This window comes from Nycticebus coucang, chromosome 3, assembly GCF_027406575.1.
Source record: "Nycticebus coucang isolate mNycCou1 chromosome 3, mNycCou1.pri, whole genome shotgun sequence".
Lineage (NCBI taxonomy): Eukaryota > Metazoa > Chordata > Mammalia > Primates > Lorisidae > Nycticebus > Nycticebus coucang.
Window position 1 is genome coordinate 118,082,889 of NC_069782.1, and position 18,848 is coordinate 118,101,736.

Sequence of the window (18,848 nt, forward strand, 5' to 3'; positions counted from 1 at the left end):
TGTACAGCATATTACTATGTTGAATGCTGTAGGCAATGGTAACACGATGGTCGGTATTTGTGCATTTAAATTTATCTAAATGTTTAAAAGGTAGAGCAAAAATATGGTATAAAAACTTTTAAATGGTCTACCTGTATAGGGCAGCTCTATTATAATCTTATGAGATCATCCTTGCATATGTGATCAGTCTTTGATCTGAATTAAGGCAAGGGTTGCACTAAGCAGCTGAAAAAATTCTATTCTGTTACGAACTCTCAGTTTCCACTAGGGGGCAGCTCAGTGTTAGAAAAGCATTGACAGAAAGGAAGTCCAATAGACAAGTGCTTGTTGACATGTCTGGTGTGAAGAAGGATGGGAGGTTCCATTCAGGTTGAGGGAAGAGCTATTATGAATCTCTTTGGCTCCCTGAAGTTTCTGAAATTTGGAGGTACCATGGGCATAGAGGAAACACATTAAGGAAATTAGCATGACTCTATTCCCTAACACTCTTCAGAACCCTTAGGTTCAACCTCACTGCTAAAGTACTAGTTCAGATCATCATTCTTGCATAAGTAGCCTTACATTTCCCAGCTCATCCAAGCAGCCTCCAAGCCATCCTCCAAATACAGCATCTGCATGTCACTTCCCCGGTGAATTGGATTAGGATGCTGTCCTCAAGCTGCCACACATGCTTCTTCGAATCTTGCACATCCTGTCTTCTCAGCTTTATCTCCTGCCCCTCCCTTATCCACAGCCTTGATCCAAATGAATCAAGTATGTGTGTTATTAGCATGTCCCACCCCCAACTAGACTGTAAGCTGCATGAGGGCAAGTATGTGTCGGTACTTGTTCATCATTGTATCCTCAGCACCCACTACAGTACCTGACACATTCAATATACAACTGGGGATTAAATAAGTAAATTATAAGATGAATTTAGTAACTCAGTTATTCCACTTATTCCTCACAATGACACCATATGGTAAGTGGTGTTATTATACCCACTTTGCCCAGATGAAACTAAGAGAAGTTGTCTTCCTTGCCCAAAGTCACATAGTTCATAAGTAGCAAGGCCAAGAGTTAAGTCAAGAAGAGTGACTGCGAATACACATATTCTGCCTTGAAAATCAACCTTCAAAATGTCTTCTGGCTACAGACTTCGCATTTGAGACTTGCATCCAGCATTAAGCTACGGTCTGTATTTTTAGGATACAGATAGGTCCACTTTTAGCATTGATTTGCTGATCCTTGGTTATATAAACAGATTCTTCCCCTAAACTGAACTAGAATTAGCAATATCTTCCAAGAGGTAGAAAATAGTGCTCAGAGAGGCTGCAGGAAAAACCAAGAAAAGATATGACCAAAACACAGAGGAGGGAGTTTCAAAAAGAAAGAAAGATCCCTGGATTTAGTAATTAAAGCCATTTAGATACCAATTTTCATTTAATGATGCAGCTGGTTGCAGAATACAGGGCCTGAGTACATTATCAGTGAATAATTAGAGGCTGTGACTGGAGAGGAATGGTGCTAAGTTTGGCTGTGAAGGCTGCCAGTCAAAGCTGAAAGCTACAGCAAGGTCCAGCCAAAGTTCTTCATATTTGCAGGCAAAGTGATGTTGCCAAGTGATTGCGGACACAGATAGTGAAAGCAAGTTTGCTATGTTTCAATCTCAGCTCCACCACTTTTCAGCTGTGTTATTTGGATAATTTACCCAAACTCTTTGTGCTGAGTTTCCTTCTGCATTTAGTAATAATTTCTTCTTTATTAGCTTACAGAAGAATTAAATTAAATCTGAGCACTTAGCTCAGATAATAAACCCTGACTTAATGTTAGCTACTTTTATTATTATTAAAGCATAAGGAACTCACAGAGGTAGACAGGGTGGTTATGAAAAAGTATATAACTGCTCAAAGAAAGCGAAAACCGTAGGATTGACAGCAAACGTAGAAGCACTGGCTTCCACCTGCCCAGAAGGAGAATCTGGCTCTAAAGCCAAAGCAAGGAAGAAAAGACAGATCAATGGCTGGAGAGAACTTTAAACTGGCTGAGTGTCTTGCCAGAAACACTGAAGTTTAATCTTATGGTTTACACTAATCTGCATTTATCATAAGATAATGGATTAATAGGCACAATTACATAACTAAACAAATAGTATCAATCTGAAATGGATGAGTGAGTTAATGACACAGTATATGTGATGGAGAGATAAGGTGGATGAGACTCTGAAGCACACTGGGGAAGGCTGGGGACGGTCATAAATTAAAAGTGTGTATAAGAGGGGCGGTGCCTGTGGCTCAAAGGAGTAGGGCACCAACCCCATATGCTAGAGGTGGTGGGTTCAAGCCCAGCCCTGGCCAAAAACTGCAAAAAAAAAAAAAAAAAAATAGTGTCTATAAGAGATAAATAAAAATATAACATGACTCCGAGCATCAGATTGTGTAAACACAATAAGGAGCTGCAGTTGACTGAGCCTATAGTGTGGGTTTGTGACTTCCTTCTGCAAATCTATGGTCAGGGAAGGGTGTAGAAAGTGAAGAGGCAAAGGGCAAAAGTTAGGAAACACATCTCCCAGGCAAGGAAATGCGAGGAGCGTGGTTTAGCATGAAATTCACACTGTAATTCAGACTGACACTATATGTAGCCAGATGGAGATGACTGGATTTGCAAAAAGAGAGACAAGCAAACAGAAACAGAGCAGGATCAGAGCAGGGTCAGTGCATGTGGGCTCATAGGGAAAGTACCCGGTCAGGACCTTACGAGATATTACAGATAAACTGCCCAGAGATAAGAAGTCAAGAGCAGCCATTTCTATTTTAAGTAGAATAACCTGACCTCAGGCACTGAGGAAGGCAGACTAGTGCTGAGGGGGAGGGATATTCACCAACAGCCTGCAGAAATTGCCTTGGCTAACCCGCGCACTGCGCTCCCTGAGCTGTGCTCTGCACAGCCTGAAAAAGTAAGACCCAGGACTGATGGAGCTCACTGCTAACCAGCCTGTTCCTCCAACTTCCCCCATCACTCTCCTATTCATTCACAACATTCCAGCGATTCTGGCGCATTCCACGTTCATTTCTTTCTGCTAGGCTGGATCCAGTGTTGGCCCACACCTCACTTCCTCAGGGAAGCCTTCTCTGCCCAGTCAGTGGAAAGTGCCTCCCACCTAAGCACTTTCCATCACATCACCTCATTCCATCTTTTAAAATTGCACTAACATTACTGGAACTGGGCATAATGTGCCTCATTTCCTAGAGTGAGGTACTTATGATTTTTGCTTGATTTTCAAAGCTCCTCTTTGTGGGTCAACTGTATATAAACCTCTGCAAGCTGTCACGTCTCTGATCAGGGCAGTGTCCTCACTCCTACACGTAAGACACCTGCTTGCCACCCTGATGCTGTTCAAATTGTACTGTCTGTTCTTCAAGGCTCACGGGTAATGTTTAAGACAACTCCTTAATTCTTCTACCTGCAGTGAGAAGTATATAGAACCTAAAGCAGCTCATTGGCCTTTTGACAGTAGTCGAAGTCTAGTCCCCTTAATTAGATTACAACCTGTCTGAAGTTAGACTTCTCCAGGATGAAGCATCTAAAATGTGGAGAAAAATCTTCTGTTGATTGACACACTGATCCACCTACCTGGCTGGGAAGTGGTTAGGGAAGGGGATAAGATTAGAAAGTGATATATCATTGGGAAGCAGATCAGCATTCCACCTCAGTGGTTCTCAACCCTAACTAAGTATTAGGGCACTTTTAAAAACATGACCCAAGTAAGTAACAATCTGTAGGAAGAGTGGGGACATTAGAGCTATTTAAAATTTCCCTGATAAGAAAAAAATCTTTTTGTCATAAGGACATTTACACTAGATTGTTTATTGCAGCTCAATTTATAATCACTAAGATGTGGAATCAACCCAAGTGTCCATGAACCCATGAATGAATTAATAAACAGTAGTATATGTATACCATGGAATACTATTCAAGCATTAAAAGGATGGAGACTTTTCCTCTTTTGTATTTTTTTTCTGTACATGCATATGAGCAGAGTTTATTTATTTATTTTTAATTAAATCATAGCTGTGTACATTAATGCAATCATAGGGTACAATGTGCTGGTTTTATATACAATTTGAAATGTTTTCATCAAACTGGTTAACATAGCCTTCATGGCATTTTCTTAGTTACTGTGTTAAGACATTTATATTCTACACCTAGTAAATTTCACATGTACCCTTGTAAGATGCACCGTAGGTGTGGTCCCCCAAATTACTCTCCTTCCACTCATCCTCCCACCCCCTTCTCTCCCTCTCCCCACATCTTTTGTATTAACCTGGATAGAACTGGAGAACATTCTCTTATTCTCTTTTGTTTTTTTTTTGAGACAGTGCCTCACTCTGTCACCCTGGGGTTGAGTGTCTTGGTGTCGTCATAGCTCACAGCAACCTCAAACTCCTGGTTTCAAGTGACCCTGCTACTTCAGCTTCCTGAGTAAATGGACTACAGGTGCCCACTACAATTTTTCTATTTTTAGTAGAGACGGTGTGTCACTCTTGCTCAGGCTGGTCTCAAACTCCTGAACTCAAGCAATCCACGCTCCTCTGCCTCCCAGAGTGCTAGAATTACAGGCGTGAGCCGTCATGCCCAGTGGAGAACATTCTCTTTAGTAAAGTATCACAGAATGGAAGCGCGAAATTCCAAAGTATTCGATTCTATCATGAACCCAGTCGATGAAATAATACAGGCCCACACAAGAGAAAAACTAACTTTAATTCAAGTTGGGGAAGGGGAGGAGTGGGAAGAGAGAAGGAGGGAAGGGGACTGGTGTGCTCCCAACTAATGCGTACAATGTAAGGGTATATGGCACACCTCCTGGGTGAGGGGCACAACTACAACAGGGACCTTACCTAACAAATGCAAACATCGCAACCTAATTATTTGTACTCTCATAACAATCTGAAATAAAATCAGTAAATAAACAAATAAAATGTCCCTGGTGAGTCTGATACACAGTGAGGGCTGAGAACATCTGGAAAGGTGAAAGAAACCAGCCCCCATAATGGAAGCGAAGCTATAACATAACACTGCAACTATTAAACTCATATTAGCTGGAGAGTATTCAACATTCTGGAATCTTGGGCTGTTAGGAACAACTTTTTGTGTCCTTTAGCCTTGCCACATGTCCGGCTTTCGGTATAGCCCATAACTTGGTACTAAAGTTCCACCCTGTCCCCTTTCCAGCCTACTTATCTAGGTACTAACATTTAAGAAGTGTCTGTGGGTAGGTATGACACACAAGGCGTGATGATGATTAACTAAAATAATCAGCGTGGTGATGATTAACTGTATGGATTACTCAACAGAATCATAATAGACATCACAGCTGGAAAAATACTAGGTATTATTTTAATAATATAGAAATGTCTTAACTGCTTGTACCATTAAGGATATCTCTAAAAGCAAAGCTTCCCCAAATGACCCCACTTTTCAGTGGCATTTCCCCCGCAGTGGCATGGAGCTGCTACAATTCCCAATGTAAGGGAAAAAAATCATGTAGAATTTTGCCTTAGTCTCAGAGGAATTGATTCATTGTGTATTGGCATCTCCATGCTAAAGCTCCACTCATTTAAAATGTTCCTACAAATTTCTGAGGAGCATTTGTGGCTTTTGAAGCAAAATGATTCCAGTAAAGAGCTTTACACATTAATAAAATGTCTTCTCAGAAAAGGAAAGATGATCTTTTTCTTCTTCTTTAGATTGAGACTTTTGGGGGAATGATAATAAATACCTATTGGGTTTTATTAGATTTGTAGAATTAATCCCAAGTCTTTTCTTTCTGATTACTCACTTCTTCACATACTGTGATTTAAAAATTCTTTGGGAAATTCTTCTTTCAGACAAATAAAAAAGGCAAAAGAAATATTTTTTAAAGATTGTTTTAGGCCCACTTAGCCTTTGTGTAACATGAAGGAAGTTTCCAGCAATGGCTGGGTCACATGGGATGGTCACAGTTCCTCACAAACAGTGCAGAAGAAGAAACTGAAGCAGGACACACATGTAACTCTGTTTTCTATTCGTTCTCCTGCAACATCTGCTTGAGAACATGATATGACCTTCATTGCCAGAAGCTCAGGAAGCCTCACTGCCACAACTCAGGCTCCAGGACATCAAAAGATCTGAGGACAGTGATGAAGACCAGGACAAGAGAGTCTTCACCACCAGAGAGGAGGAGAAAACGTGGACAAAGGGAGGGTTATGGCAGCTAGAAACTGGCAAATCAGAAGCCCTGATGAATAGAATTCCTCCACTACCTCAGACCACCAAGGAGGTAGGTTCAGAAGAAGGAAAGCAGTGGTGTGCTCGTAACTGGGTAACATCCAAGTTCTCCAAATGGAGAAGGAAAAAAAAAAAAAAAAACTCACTCTCATTGGTGTAACTGCCTAATTTTAAGCCACCTGCCTAATTTTAAGCCACCAAGGAGAGGTCACGAAACTCAGAGTTGGACAAAATTGGTTTTCACAAACCAGTTCAAGCTGACTGTAGTTTCAATAACAGACTAGCAAACATTTTTTATTCTGTATTGAGTCATACACATACTAAGAACAATTTTGTTCCTCTCTGGTCCTTCACTCAAATGTACAATGACTTTCTGATTTTATGTCCCGGAGTTACCAGCACATCCCAGCTACAGGCTGTGTTCCATGAGAGAGCAACTCCAAAGCCACTGTTTCTTGCCCGCATCTTCATTTACCTTTCTCAAGGAAAGCTTCTCCATAAAACCTTCTGTTGTCTGCCGTCCACTTCACCTCATTTTCCTATAATCAACTTTTACCCCCATTCCTTGATTTTTTAGTATTCTGTGGAGGAAGGAATTTTTTTTACATAGACAGAAATGAAAGTTGCTAGACAAACTCCATCCTACTTTGTTTTAGGCTGAAATAGAATCTTGATGCCTGCCGAAGGTCAGCAGTTAGTATAGCCACAGAATCATTTGTAAATAGGGCCAACCTCCCTAGAGTCCTCATCACACCTAATCCTAAGCATGTTGGAGGGAAGCATTGCCTTTGCATCAATGCTTGCTTGATTCTGAACATCTGCGTGATCTGATCATGCATTAAGTCAATGCCAATGTTTTCTACCCTTCAATGTTTTTATCTTAGTGGTACCAATTAACTGCAAAAGAATATGGACATTAGGGTGCCAGGATTAGTTGTACATGGGTTGTTATGAAAGTTTTGACATATGAAGAAATCAAGAAGTGCACAGATGTAAACAAATGCAATCCTCCCAGCAACACCAAAAAACTAAGCAAATTGAAACTTGTGCAGGTGAATCAGAAAGGTCACTGTTGAATGTGTTTCTTGGATGATAACACAATCTATCTCAGAATGTTCTTGGTGACTTACATATTATTTCAGTATCACAAATAAGGTTTAGTTATTACTATAAAGTCTGCTTAAGATAAATTTGATTATCAAGATAGGAAAGCTGACCTGAAATAAATTAAGAATTCCCTATATTCAAGAATGACTAAGAAGGGCAATTGGGAGAATTATTTGTGTTTGGTCTTACGACCCAGGTAAATTCTTTGGAGAAAACAAATATTTTATTCTGCACATCTTTGTAACTCTCCTGTAACCTACTATAATATTTTCTGCAAGGTAGACCCATGTTTATTAGACTGATATTTAGGGCAAGAAAGCTATCATTATACCTTCCTCTTCAACATCCTGTATATTGGGAATCATAAAAATCAGAATTTATATGATCTCCCAAATAAATCAAAGCTTATCTCAAAAACTAGAAATTTTTAAAAATTATAATACTTCATAATACTATGAAGAAAAGTAAAGGGTGATAAAGATGATGCATAGAGACCTCTTGTAGACCTCTTGAAGGCAAGATTTAAGCAGAGATCTGTGATCTGTCTTAAGTGATGGAATGAGCCAGGTAACCTACAGGGGGAAGAAATTTCTAAAGAAAGGGAACTCACATGTCAAAGCCTTGAAATAAGTGCTTGATTTGGCGTGTCCTAGGAATAGCAGGAAGGTCAGTGTGGCTGCAGGAGCAAGGTGAGTGGCAGGAAATCTGACAAGTAACTAGGACCAAGGAACATGAGGCCTTGTAGGCCATGGTCAGGACTTCGAATTTTATTCTATGTTTGATGGGAAACTAGCTGAGTTTTGACATGATCTATCTTAAGGTTAGAAAGTCCATTTTAATATTTGCAACTTAATGAGTATGCAAATCACTTTGTCGTAGTACTTTCAAGATTCCCAAACAGTAAACACCTTCTACTTTCATCTCTTCTCCAGAGGTTTTCCAAAAAAGGCATTTCTAATCTGAACAGTTTTAAGATTAGACAGGGTCTTGCTTTGGCTCAGGCTGGTCTCCAACTCTTGAAGACAAATAATCCACCCACCTGGAACTCCCAGAGGGTTAGGATTATAGGTGTGACCCACCACGCCCAGCTCAGATAAAATAATTTGTTTTTTCTACCTTAGAGTTTTCCTCTCCCGCTTTGTCCTTGATATTAGTGGAGCTAAATTTGAATCTTAGTCTTTCCAACCCCAGTGACTGGCTTCTTAACCACCATACATTCAGCTTCGGACTCTTAGACAAATAGAACTTCTATCAATTTTTTCCTGTCCTAGTCCTTCATAGAATTTAAGAAACTCAATTTTTGGGCGGCACCTGTGGCTCAGTGAGTAGGGCACCAACTCCATATACCGAGGGTGGTGGGTTCAAACCTGGCCCTGGCCAAACTGCAACAAAAAATACCCAGGTGTTGTGGCGGGCACCTGTAGTCCCAGCTACCGGGGAGGCTGAGGCAAGAGAATCACCTAAGCCCAGGAGCTGGAGGTTGATGTGAGCTGTGATGCCACAGCACTCTACCAAGGGCAATAAAGTTAGACTCTGTCTCTACAAAAAAAAAAAAAGAAAAGAAATACAATTTTCTCTTCACTTATCACTTTTCATACTGATTAGCCAATTTCATATATAGAAGTTAGAACTCAATAAGTTTTTATTCCTAGAATAAAGATGTGTCTAAAAATTATCTCCCTTTTGACTCATGATGCTTATGTTTATTGAGTGTTATAAGCTCCAAAGATGCTCAAGGGAGGTTGTCCTGTAATATTCCCTTACTTCTCTGGCAAAACCACCACACCTTCCTATAATGACCTGCTGTCCTCCCCTCCATTTTCTTCTCTACATGAACTCATCCTTTCCCATGGCTTTAAATACCAAGTATATACAGACAACTCCCAAATTATTACCTCTTGCCAACATCTCTCCTTGAGGTGCAATCCTGTATCCATCTTCCATAATCTTCCATCCCCACCCAGATGTCTTACGGTATTTCAAATGAACCAGGAGTCTCCCCCATCCCTCTATCCCTTTCTGAGTGGTCCCATCTTATCAGCACCACCAACCAACCACTGGGCTAACCTAAGGCAGAATCCTACATACCAACTTAACTTCTTATTCTCCTTCCCCTCCAACCTACAAACAAGAAATTTTCCAGTAGGAAATTGACCTAAAATTCAGCCATCAGCCTAATGAGACCTAACCATTGTCACTCACTATCACCCCCTTAGCTATTTACAGGGACAACTTCCTTCTCTCTCCAATTTATTCTCCCATGCCATCAGAGTAACCTTTACAAACACTAATTGCGTCATGTTATTCCCCTTCTTAAATCCTTTGTTTCCCACAGTGTTTAGAATAAAATCTAAATTTCTCATCTTGGCCTAGAAGACCTATAATGATCTGGCCCCTAACAACCTCTTTGACTTCAGCCCCTGGCACTCCTAGGGGGGACCTGAGCACCAGAACCCTTCTGTTAAACAATGGGTACTTTTCAGGGGTGGGAAGCATCATGTTTTCTAAACTGACATTATTTAGAACTGACAATCAGGATGATCATAAAAAGCAAGTCAACTTTTTGTCAGTTTTATTGGTCTTTAAATTCTCTATAGACAATATACCCTCTATTGCAGTGGTTCTCAACCTTCCTAATGCCAGGAGCCTTTAATACAGTTCCTGTGGGTCACGACCCAGAGGATGAGAATCGCTGCTCTATTGCCTGCCATAGGTGAACTGTTTTCCCCAGCACGTCCTTTCTATATCACTCTTTCAATTATTCCAACGGGTCCCACTTCCTGTGCTTCAGACCCTCCACGTGTATTCTCTCTGTCTGGGAGGCTCTTTTCTCAAGCCTCAGGTGGCTAGATTCAAATTCTGCAAAACTCAGCACAAATGCTAGTACCTAAGACGAGACTTTCAGGTCATATCTAGTTAAATAGATGTACCCTTCTTCCCCTGTCTCATATTCTCTCCCATGATCTTGTTGCTTTCTTGATATTCCCTTTTACCATTTATAATTACTTTAATTACTTTTTAAAATTTATGTATTAGGCTTTTACATTATTAGTGCCAAGAAGTCAGGGACCATCCTTCTGTTATTTACCACAATAATTGTGTTGAATATGCCTTATCCAAAATGCTTAAGATCAGAGGGGTTTTGGATTTCAGATTTTTTCAGTTTTGGAATATTTGCATATACATAATAAAAGGTATTGGGAATGGGGCTAAATTCCAAGCACAAAATTTATGTATGTTTTATGAACACCTTGGACACAGCCTGAAAGTAATTTTATGTAATACTTTCTTTATGTTTGTTTGTTCATTTACAACAGAGTCTGTCTCTGTTGCCTAGGCTGGAGTGTAAAGGATAATCATCACTCACTGTAACCTCTCATTCCTGGGCTTAAGGGATTCTCTTGCTTCAGCCTCCTGAATATCTACACACTCCAAGTGAATTTTAATTTTTTTTTTTTTTCATTCTTTTGTAGTGACAAAGTGTAGCTATGTCACCCAGGCTGGTCTCAAACTCCTGGGATCAAACAATCCTCCTGTCTTAGACTCGCAAAGGGCGGGGATTACAGGCATGAGCCACTGGGCCAAGGCTACAATATTTTTAACAGTTTCATACATGAAACAAAGTTTGTATACATTGAGCCATCAGAAGGCAAAGCTGCCTGTGTTGTTTTGGCACTACTAGCACTGCTGATTCTGAATGCCAAAGAGCCAATGAGCACTCATTTTCCTACACTTATTTACACATAAGTACTTAAGAGTAAAAAATATGACATGCCATTAATACAGTGAAAATTAATGTGTTCAGGTTAAGCAAATAATAGCATCAGCAGAATACTTCTATCAGTTGTAAAATAACAGCAATAACAATGGCAGGCTTCAATCTTCACCTATGATACCGTGCCCTATATTTTATATTTTTTAGATGAGAAGAAACATCAGATGCAGTTGAAGGAGACAGAAATGGGTTCTCTAGAGATGATGGGGCATTCTGCTGGGTGACTTTTAAAATGTTTCTTTCAGAGTCATCTTCCTCATCAACAATGGTTTTTGTCTTAGAAGCCTCTCTTTGATTTTTTAAACTGACATGATTTCTTGTTCTGTTATGAATGAACGCTATTCTTGTCCTTCAGTAAGCCCCGTACACATTTTCACCATGTTGTCTATAGACACTTTTTCTACAGTGTTAACAATCTCATCTTTATTAGCACTATCATCACAATCACTCTGATTCAGAAGCATTTTGGTTATCTCACCATTGGTTAGTGAATGAACTGGGAACTCATTGTCAATGTTAAAAACTTCTAGATACACTTCTTCCAGCTTATTGATGGACTCTGAAGGAAATCAAACATCTTTTTTCTCACTTGACATACAGAATTCTTCAAGGTCACTACCTTGTTCATCATACTCACTAAATATAGTTGCAGGCCAAAGGTTATGCCAGGCCTACACAACTGTATGTTGACTTCCGATGTCACAAGGATTAGCAATAGCATGTATAGCATCCTTCATTCTGAATACCCACGTCTATGTTCGCTGCTGCTAACCTATTGCTCAAGAAAGTATTTTTATATTTACTTTCTATTGATTTAAGGACAACCTGGTCACATGGTTGAATTAATGAAGTCACATTTGGGAAAAAGTACATGAAGTAAACTATTTTTGACAAAGATTTCTGCTAGAGGATAAGCAAAACATTTGTTAAGGAGTCACCAAATTGAAAGGCTAACAAACACCTAACCCCAGTGAGAAAAGCCCCCATTACAAAGTCCCAAAGCTTTAGATGTCCGTGCAGATGTGGAGAGAAGGGGACACTTTTTTTTTTCTTTTTCTTTTTTTTTTTTTTTTTGTAGAGACAGAGTCTCACTTTATGGCCCTAGGTAGAGTGCCGTGGCATCACACAGCTCACAGCAACCTCCCACTCCTGGGCTTAAGCGATTCTCTTGCCTCAGCTTCCCAAGTGGCTGGGACTACAGGCGCCCGCCACAACGCCTGGCTATTTTTTGGTTGCAGTTTGGCCGGGGCCGGGTTTGAACCCGTCACCCTCGGTATATGGGGCCGGCGCCTTACCGACTAAGCCACAGGCGCCGCCCCGAGAAGGGGACACTTTTACACTGTCAGTGGGACTGCAAACTCACACAGCCTCTTTGGAAAGAAGTATGGAGAATCCTCAAAGAACTCAAAATAGACCTTTTATTTGATCCTGCAATCCTATTACTAGGCATCTACCCAGAACACAACAACAACAAAAAGTCCTTTAATCTAGATTGTTTATCATAGCTCAATTTATAATCACCAAGATGCAGAAACAACCTAAATGCCCATCAACCCATGAATAAATTAATAAACTGTGGTATATGTACACCATGGAAGACTATTCAGCCATAAAAAAGAGACTTTACATCTTTTGTATTAACCTGGATGGAACTGAAATACATTCTTCTTAAGAAAGCACAACAAGAATGGAAAGGCAAGTATCCAATGTATTCAATACTAATATGAAGCTGGTAGACAATCTAATACATACCCACTTAAGAGAAAAACTCAATTCAATTCAAGTTGGGGGAAGGGAGATCAAGGGAGGTGAGCGAAGGGAGGAGGTTTGGGTGCTCCCACTTAATGGGCACAACTGAGAGTACATGGCACACTTCTTGGATTTGGGACACAACTACAAGAGGAACTCTGTCTAACAAATGCAAACATTATAACCTAGTTGTTTGTACCTTCAAATTAATCTGAAAGAAAATAAGAAAAAAAGATCATCTAGAGGATAAGCAAAACATTTGTTAAGGAATAACAAAATCTTGAATAGTCATGGAATCCAGCTTCTCTGTAGTAAGCAGGGGTTTGGTACCATATCCATATGTTTGTGAAAGCAATCAAAAAAGATGTCCTTCCTGATCCATGCCTTTTTATTAGCATAAAAATGGGCTGGGAAGAAATTCACACTTTGAAAACAATAAGCATCAAAGCTTTTGTCTATCATAGCAAGTTTACACTTGTGCATGCCTGATGCATTAGCATATCCCAGCACATTTATTCTGCCTTTTGCAACCTAATTCCTAAAGAGGCTGTCTCATCAGCAGTAGTCCATGTCTTTCTGGGGGCAATAACACCAAAACAGTAATGTTCCATCAGCATTACGACCTGTTCTGGCATCAGGTCTTTATCAGCAATGACCTTGGCAAACTTGCCATGAATTTCTCTGCTGCTGCATGATACTTTATCACCACATTATGATGAAGCAGATGCTTTATCACCACAAATCTTCAAAAATTCAATGCCATGTCTTTTCTTAAATGTATGCAACTAGCCTATTGAATATTCATAGTTCTCTTTCAATTTTCAGCACATTAAGATAGATCTTTGCTTATTTCATGATCATTTTGTGGCATGTATTCACTGTGATGCCAACAGATTCCTCTCTTTCTATACACAATTGATATCTTCATTTTTAGCTTTCTTCAGTGATTTTCTGTTTTTCGTTAACTTCTGTTCATCACTTTCAGCATAGAACTTTATCCTTCTGTTTCCTGAGGTTCTATACAATGGTTGCTCTAACACCACACCCTTCTGTAACATGTTGCACACTTACACCACTATCTACTTTCTCCAACATCTGGACTTTCTGTATTATAGCTAAACACAAATGCTCCCTTTCTTTCTTATCACTGTTATTGGTAGGGGTATCTGCAGACCTTTTCAACATTTTCAACAATCTTTAGGCCACAGATCAGAGTCTAAGGAAAAAAAAACACAGTGAGTAACAAATATAAATCCTGGTTTCCTGGGGTACTTGCGGTCAGCTCTTCCCTCCTGTGTCATTTTACTACCCTTTATGGGTGGACTTGTTTGGGGGGAATCTAAGCAGGCATAGAAGGTCTTTTTTCCCTTGGGGTTGCTGATTTAACTGTGTGTGTGCCTGCATTTTTGACCGTGACCCATCACATGAGATCTAATGTGGAATTTTCCACGTGTGTCTCATTGGGGCTTGAAAAGTTTTGTGTTTTGAAGCATTTCCGTTTGAATTTTCAGATTAAGGATGTTCAATCCACATATACCAGGAACGAGTAAATGCCTATATAGTATGTGCTCAATTCATATTGTTGGTTAAACAAATGGATGGGTGAATGAATAAACATGTACAATTTTTTCAATTTTGGTTTCTTTTCATACATTACAGTTACCATTTTCTTTCTGAAATGTTAAAACTTAGCACATTATAACTTGTAAAATTAGTTGTAATATGTAAGGGAAGAATTAAGAAAGCATTCGGGGTGATGAAAACCTCCAAAGCTCTTCTTGCATATCTTATAGATGCCAAAAACTTGCTAGGTTCAATATATAAACAAAGTAGATAGAGCCGTAAAGACTGCAAACATGGAATTATTTTGTTTGTTTGTTTTGTTTTGTTTTTGAGACATAGCCCCAAGCTGTCACTTCAAGTAGAGTGCTGTGGCATCACCGTTCACAGCAACCTCCAACTCCTGGGCTCAAGCGATTCTCCTGCCTCCACCTCCCAACTAGCTGTGACCACAGGCACCCACCACAACGCCCAGCTATTTTTTGGTTGCAGCTGTCATTGTTTGGCGGGTCCAGGCTAGATTTGAACCCACCAGCTCAGGTGTATGTGGCTGGCACCTTAGCTGCTTGAGCCACAGGCGCTGAGCCAACATGCAATTTTTTTACTGTCTTTCCTTTTCCTGTATCACAGAATGACACACTATTAATTGCTCAGCTAGAACACATTCAGCTTTCTTGTTTTATAGATAAGAAACTGTGACCCAGCGAGGTTAAATGACTTCCCCCTGACAAATCCCACAGAGTTCTTGGCATAATCAAGATTAAATTTGAGAGTTTTTTGACTTCCAATCCATAGACCTTTCATCTGGTTGCAACTCTATTCCTATCTCCCCTGAGTTCTCCTCAACTCAACCAGCTTTCCCAGTAAGAACTGCTGAATCTAAATTGCTCTCTTTGGGCACTGTATATTTCAAAACAATCCTTCTCTTTTCTGACCTATATCTCCTTTTCCTGTAGTAACATCAGCTTCTCTGAAAAATATATCCACTCCCGAAGGATTAATATTATAGTAAATTTGTAGGCATGTGTGTATGTGTGTTTTTGCATCCGTCTGCTCAGAGCTAGCATTATTATTTGGCCTTCCAAAGTTTAAAAGGATACATAATTATGATTTTCAAGAAAGTCCTCTGAGAGCTGTGCCCACAGCTGACAGGGTCAAGAATCTACAAAGATATTAAGGGACTCCTAACCACGACTTCCTGAGCTCTTTGGGTTACGTTCTCACCATCTTCCTTCTTTCCAATTTTTGTAATATGTCCCTGAGCAACAGTTCTGCTCTGCAAGGTAGAATGTATGTTTCTGGAACCTACCCATTCTTTTCATTAAAGGAAAAGGGCACTATCCTAGGGAGAAAGAGCACCGGCAGAGTAGCAGAGTGGTGAAGACCAACTCCTTTATGGAGAGCAGCATCTCTGTTGAAATTTCCAGTAGTGCAACAACTTAGTAGTTTGACAGTGATGTAAGAATTTCCCTGAATGTACAAACACAGGCCTCATATCCTATCCTCTGTTCTCTAGCCATAAGTACTTTTTAGCTGCATAACTCTGGGCAAGTTACTATCTTTGCCTCAGATTCTCCATTTGTAATATAAGGATAACAATAACGACTCTTAGAAGGTCATTGTGAATATTAAATGAGTTAATGCATATAAAGTGGTTAAAAAGGGCCTGGCATATAAAACAAGCACTAAATAAATGCTTGTTATTATTGTAAATATTATAAACATGTATCTCTGAGAAGGATTTAAGTCGATCAGTCTTGTTTAAAAGTCCAACTTACACAGTTGGAGTTAATTATTCCAAAATTTGTCCTCTCACAGAACTCTAAGTTTATCCCCTCATACAGATTTTAGGAACAACTCTGGGACATTCTCTTATTCTCACCTTCTTTTTTAAAATATATGTTGTATAACTACTGGCAAGCTAGAGACGCTAAGGAAAGATAATAAGCCTATGTTCTTCATCCAGAGAAGCCTCCCACACTCATAGTGGGAGTATAACAGAACTTTACTAAAAGTTTCCTAGATAATAGACACTTGGAGCCAGCATGGAAGCAGGGCTGGGGCCCAGCTGCTCTCCTCTTCATCATCAGTGGCCCACAGTTTTTACTCTTAGGAAACGTAGCACGCCTGGTACATAACAGATGAGTTGGTTAGGTTTAAATATTTGAGATTACTCCAGAGTTTCTCAACTTCTTTAAAGTTACAGATGAAAAGTCCCAACCCAGACTTTTCTCATCAGAACACCAGACAGTGAGACTAGACTCGCCCCTCCCCAATTCACATATAATTCCACATGCAACTGGAAAAAGCAATCAAAATGCATAATCTTTGGCCCCACTGAGATCAACAGAATAAGAATGTGCATTTGAACAAGACCTTCAGGTGATCTGTATGCACATTAAAGTTTGAAAAGAACTAGGCTGGCGTAGTATTTCTCTCAGGATGGTGGTAAGCCGATCCCCTAAGTCAGAATCACCTGGAATGCTCCTCTTAAAAACATGTTTCTCAGTGGGTAGGGCGCCGGCCCCATATACCAAGGGTGGCGGGTTCAAACCTGGCCCCCACCAAAGTGCAACAAAAAATAGCCGGCATTATGCCAGGCACCTGTAGTCCCAGCTACTTGGGAGGCTGAGGCAAGAGAATCGCCTAATCCCAGGAGTTGGAGGTTGCTGTGAGTTGTGATGCTATAGCATTCTACCGAGGGCAATAAAGTGAGACTCTGTCTCTAAAAAAAAAAAAAAAAACAAAGACAAACAAAATAAAACATGTTTCTGAACCTTACCGTAGACTAAGAGAAATAGGCTCTCCAGGATGGGGGCCCATGAAACTGCGTTTCAAATGACTTCCTCTCCCTGACACTTGAGCAATCTAAAGTCTGAGAATTATCAGAGTAGCCTTTTAGAACATTGTATGTTTTGTAACATTTTCATATACGTGATCTCTCCATGAAACTAAAATCACTCAGATATATATGTCAGAGTACACTTAGAATTACAAACCAAACAGTGCATTTACTATAAAAATACATGCACACACACACAGAGCACTAGAAATAACTGCAAATAAACTGCCTTTAAAACTGGAAGATCAAAGTCATCCAAGCAGTTTCCTTTGACCATCAGCAATGGAATGCAGGTTAGCCAGAAAGTGAGTAAGTTATAAATAATTACATCATTACACCTCTTGTACTCTTATTTAAACATTACTCTCTTGGACGCCTTTGAAACATTATTAAAAACCTATTTGATTCTAATAAGGTATAGCCAATACAAGGATAAGTACTTTTGTATCCCTCAAATATGAAAATACTCAAAATATCAAAGTTACATTGCTTTTATCCCTCTTCTACACAGTAATAATCTTTATTAATAATTGCTACAGGTGAATTTACTATCAAATACTGAGCTGTTTGTATGGTTTCACAGAAGAACCAGTTAATCCTTTGGATATTTAAAATATCCAGTTTGGTAAAATTTTTACTTTTTTTTTGAGTACTTGGCATGAGAAAAGCAAGTTTCAGACTCTCCCTGTAAATGTGTACCATATCGATTTTGACTTAGAGCGAGGTAACATTTTAGAATTGCAAAATAATTTCCCTTAAAATATTAAAAACACTAGCAACACTAATACGCAGGACTTTATTATTTTTTTTCTGACTTAATGTTCACCCAGAAAGTTAAACAGAAGAAAGACATTAACAGGGATAGGAAATTGCATTTTTAAAGTATGAGCAATTTTTAACACCTTTGGAGATCCCACTTCCAGAAAGGTGGCCTACCTCAGAGTAGAGGATTCCCATGCTGGTTCTTCACAGGTTAACTTCACTCTACAGCTTTTTGGATCTTCCAGAGGTATTTCTGATTAATATCAGAATTTCTTCTGGCTGAGAGAAAGGTCCCTAGAAAGTTCCCAAGCCAGCGGCAAGCCCTAGGAGTGCTTTTCCAGCCAACACCTGTGACTGCTTTTTCAGCAGCTCGGCAGCAGCAACAGACCTTCTGAAGAGCCCAACCCAAGGAAACAAAGGCATTGGTTTACTGTGTAATGAATGACCCACGCACTGTATCATCTCCTGTTACAACCCTGAGGAGCCGGTTTCTGAGTCATATTTGCTTTGCCAGTGGTAACATGCAGGGCAGAAGGAAGCAAGGTTCTTTTGGGAGGTTGACAGAAGAGGGGGAAGGAAGGATGTTCTTACATTGGCAGGAAGGATGCTGGGTTTAAAAGAAGGTACTGTGTTTAGGACATTTCCTATTTGAAAACTGTTTTTCAGTGGCCATTGAAAAAGGCCAGAGACTGACAAACTCACTAGAGCCATATGTGTCTGGCGAAGGGCTTGACAAACTATCTTCAAAGTTCCTAGACTAATGTTAATGGAAAAGAACCTGAACTCTGTACAATAATTTAAAGAGGT

The 18,848-nt window shown here is 39.8% G+C and overlaps 1 protein-coding gene across 2 annotated transcripts in view; it reads right to left on the bottom strand.

Moving 5' to 3' along the window:
- ANKRD22 (ankyrin repeat domain 22) overlaps window positions 1–18,587 on the bottom strand; it is a 37,138-nt gene extending 18,551 nt beyond the window's left edge. For both annotated transcript variants that reach the window (XM_053584676.1, XM_053584675.1), the window contains exon 1: window positions 18,216–18,587. In XM_053584676.1, the coding sequence (XP_053440651.1) occupies window positions 18,216–18,236 (21 nt within the window). In that variant the 5' untranslated portion in view covers window positions 18,237–18,587. The remainder of the gene's footprint in view (window positions 1–18,215) is intronic.
- Window positions 18,588–18,848: the final 261 nt, after the last annotated feature.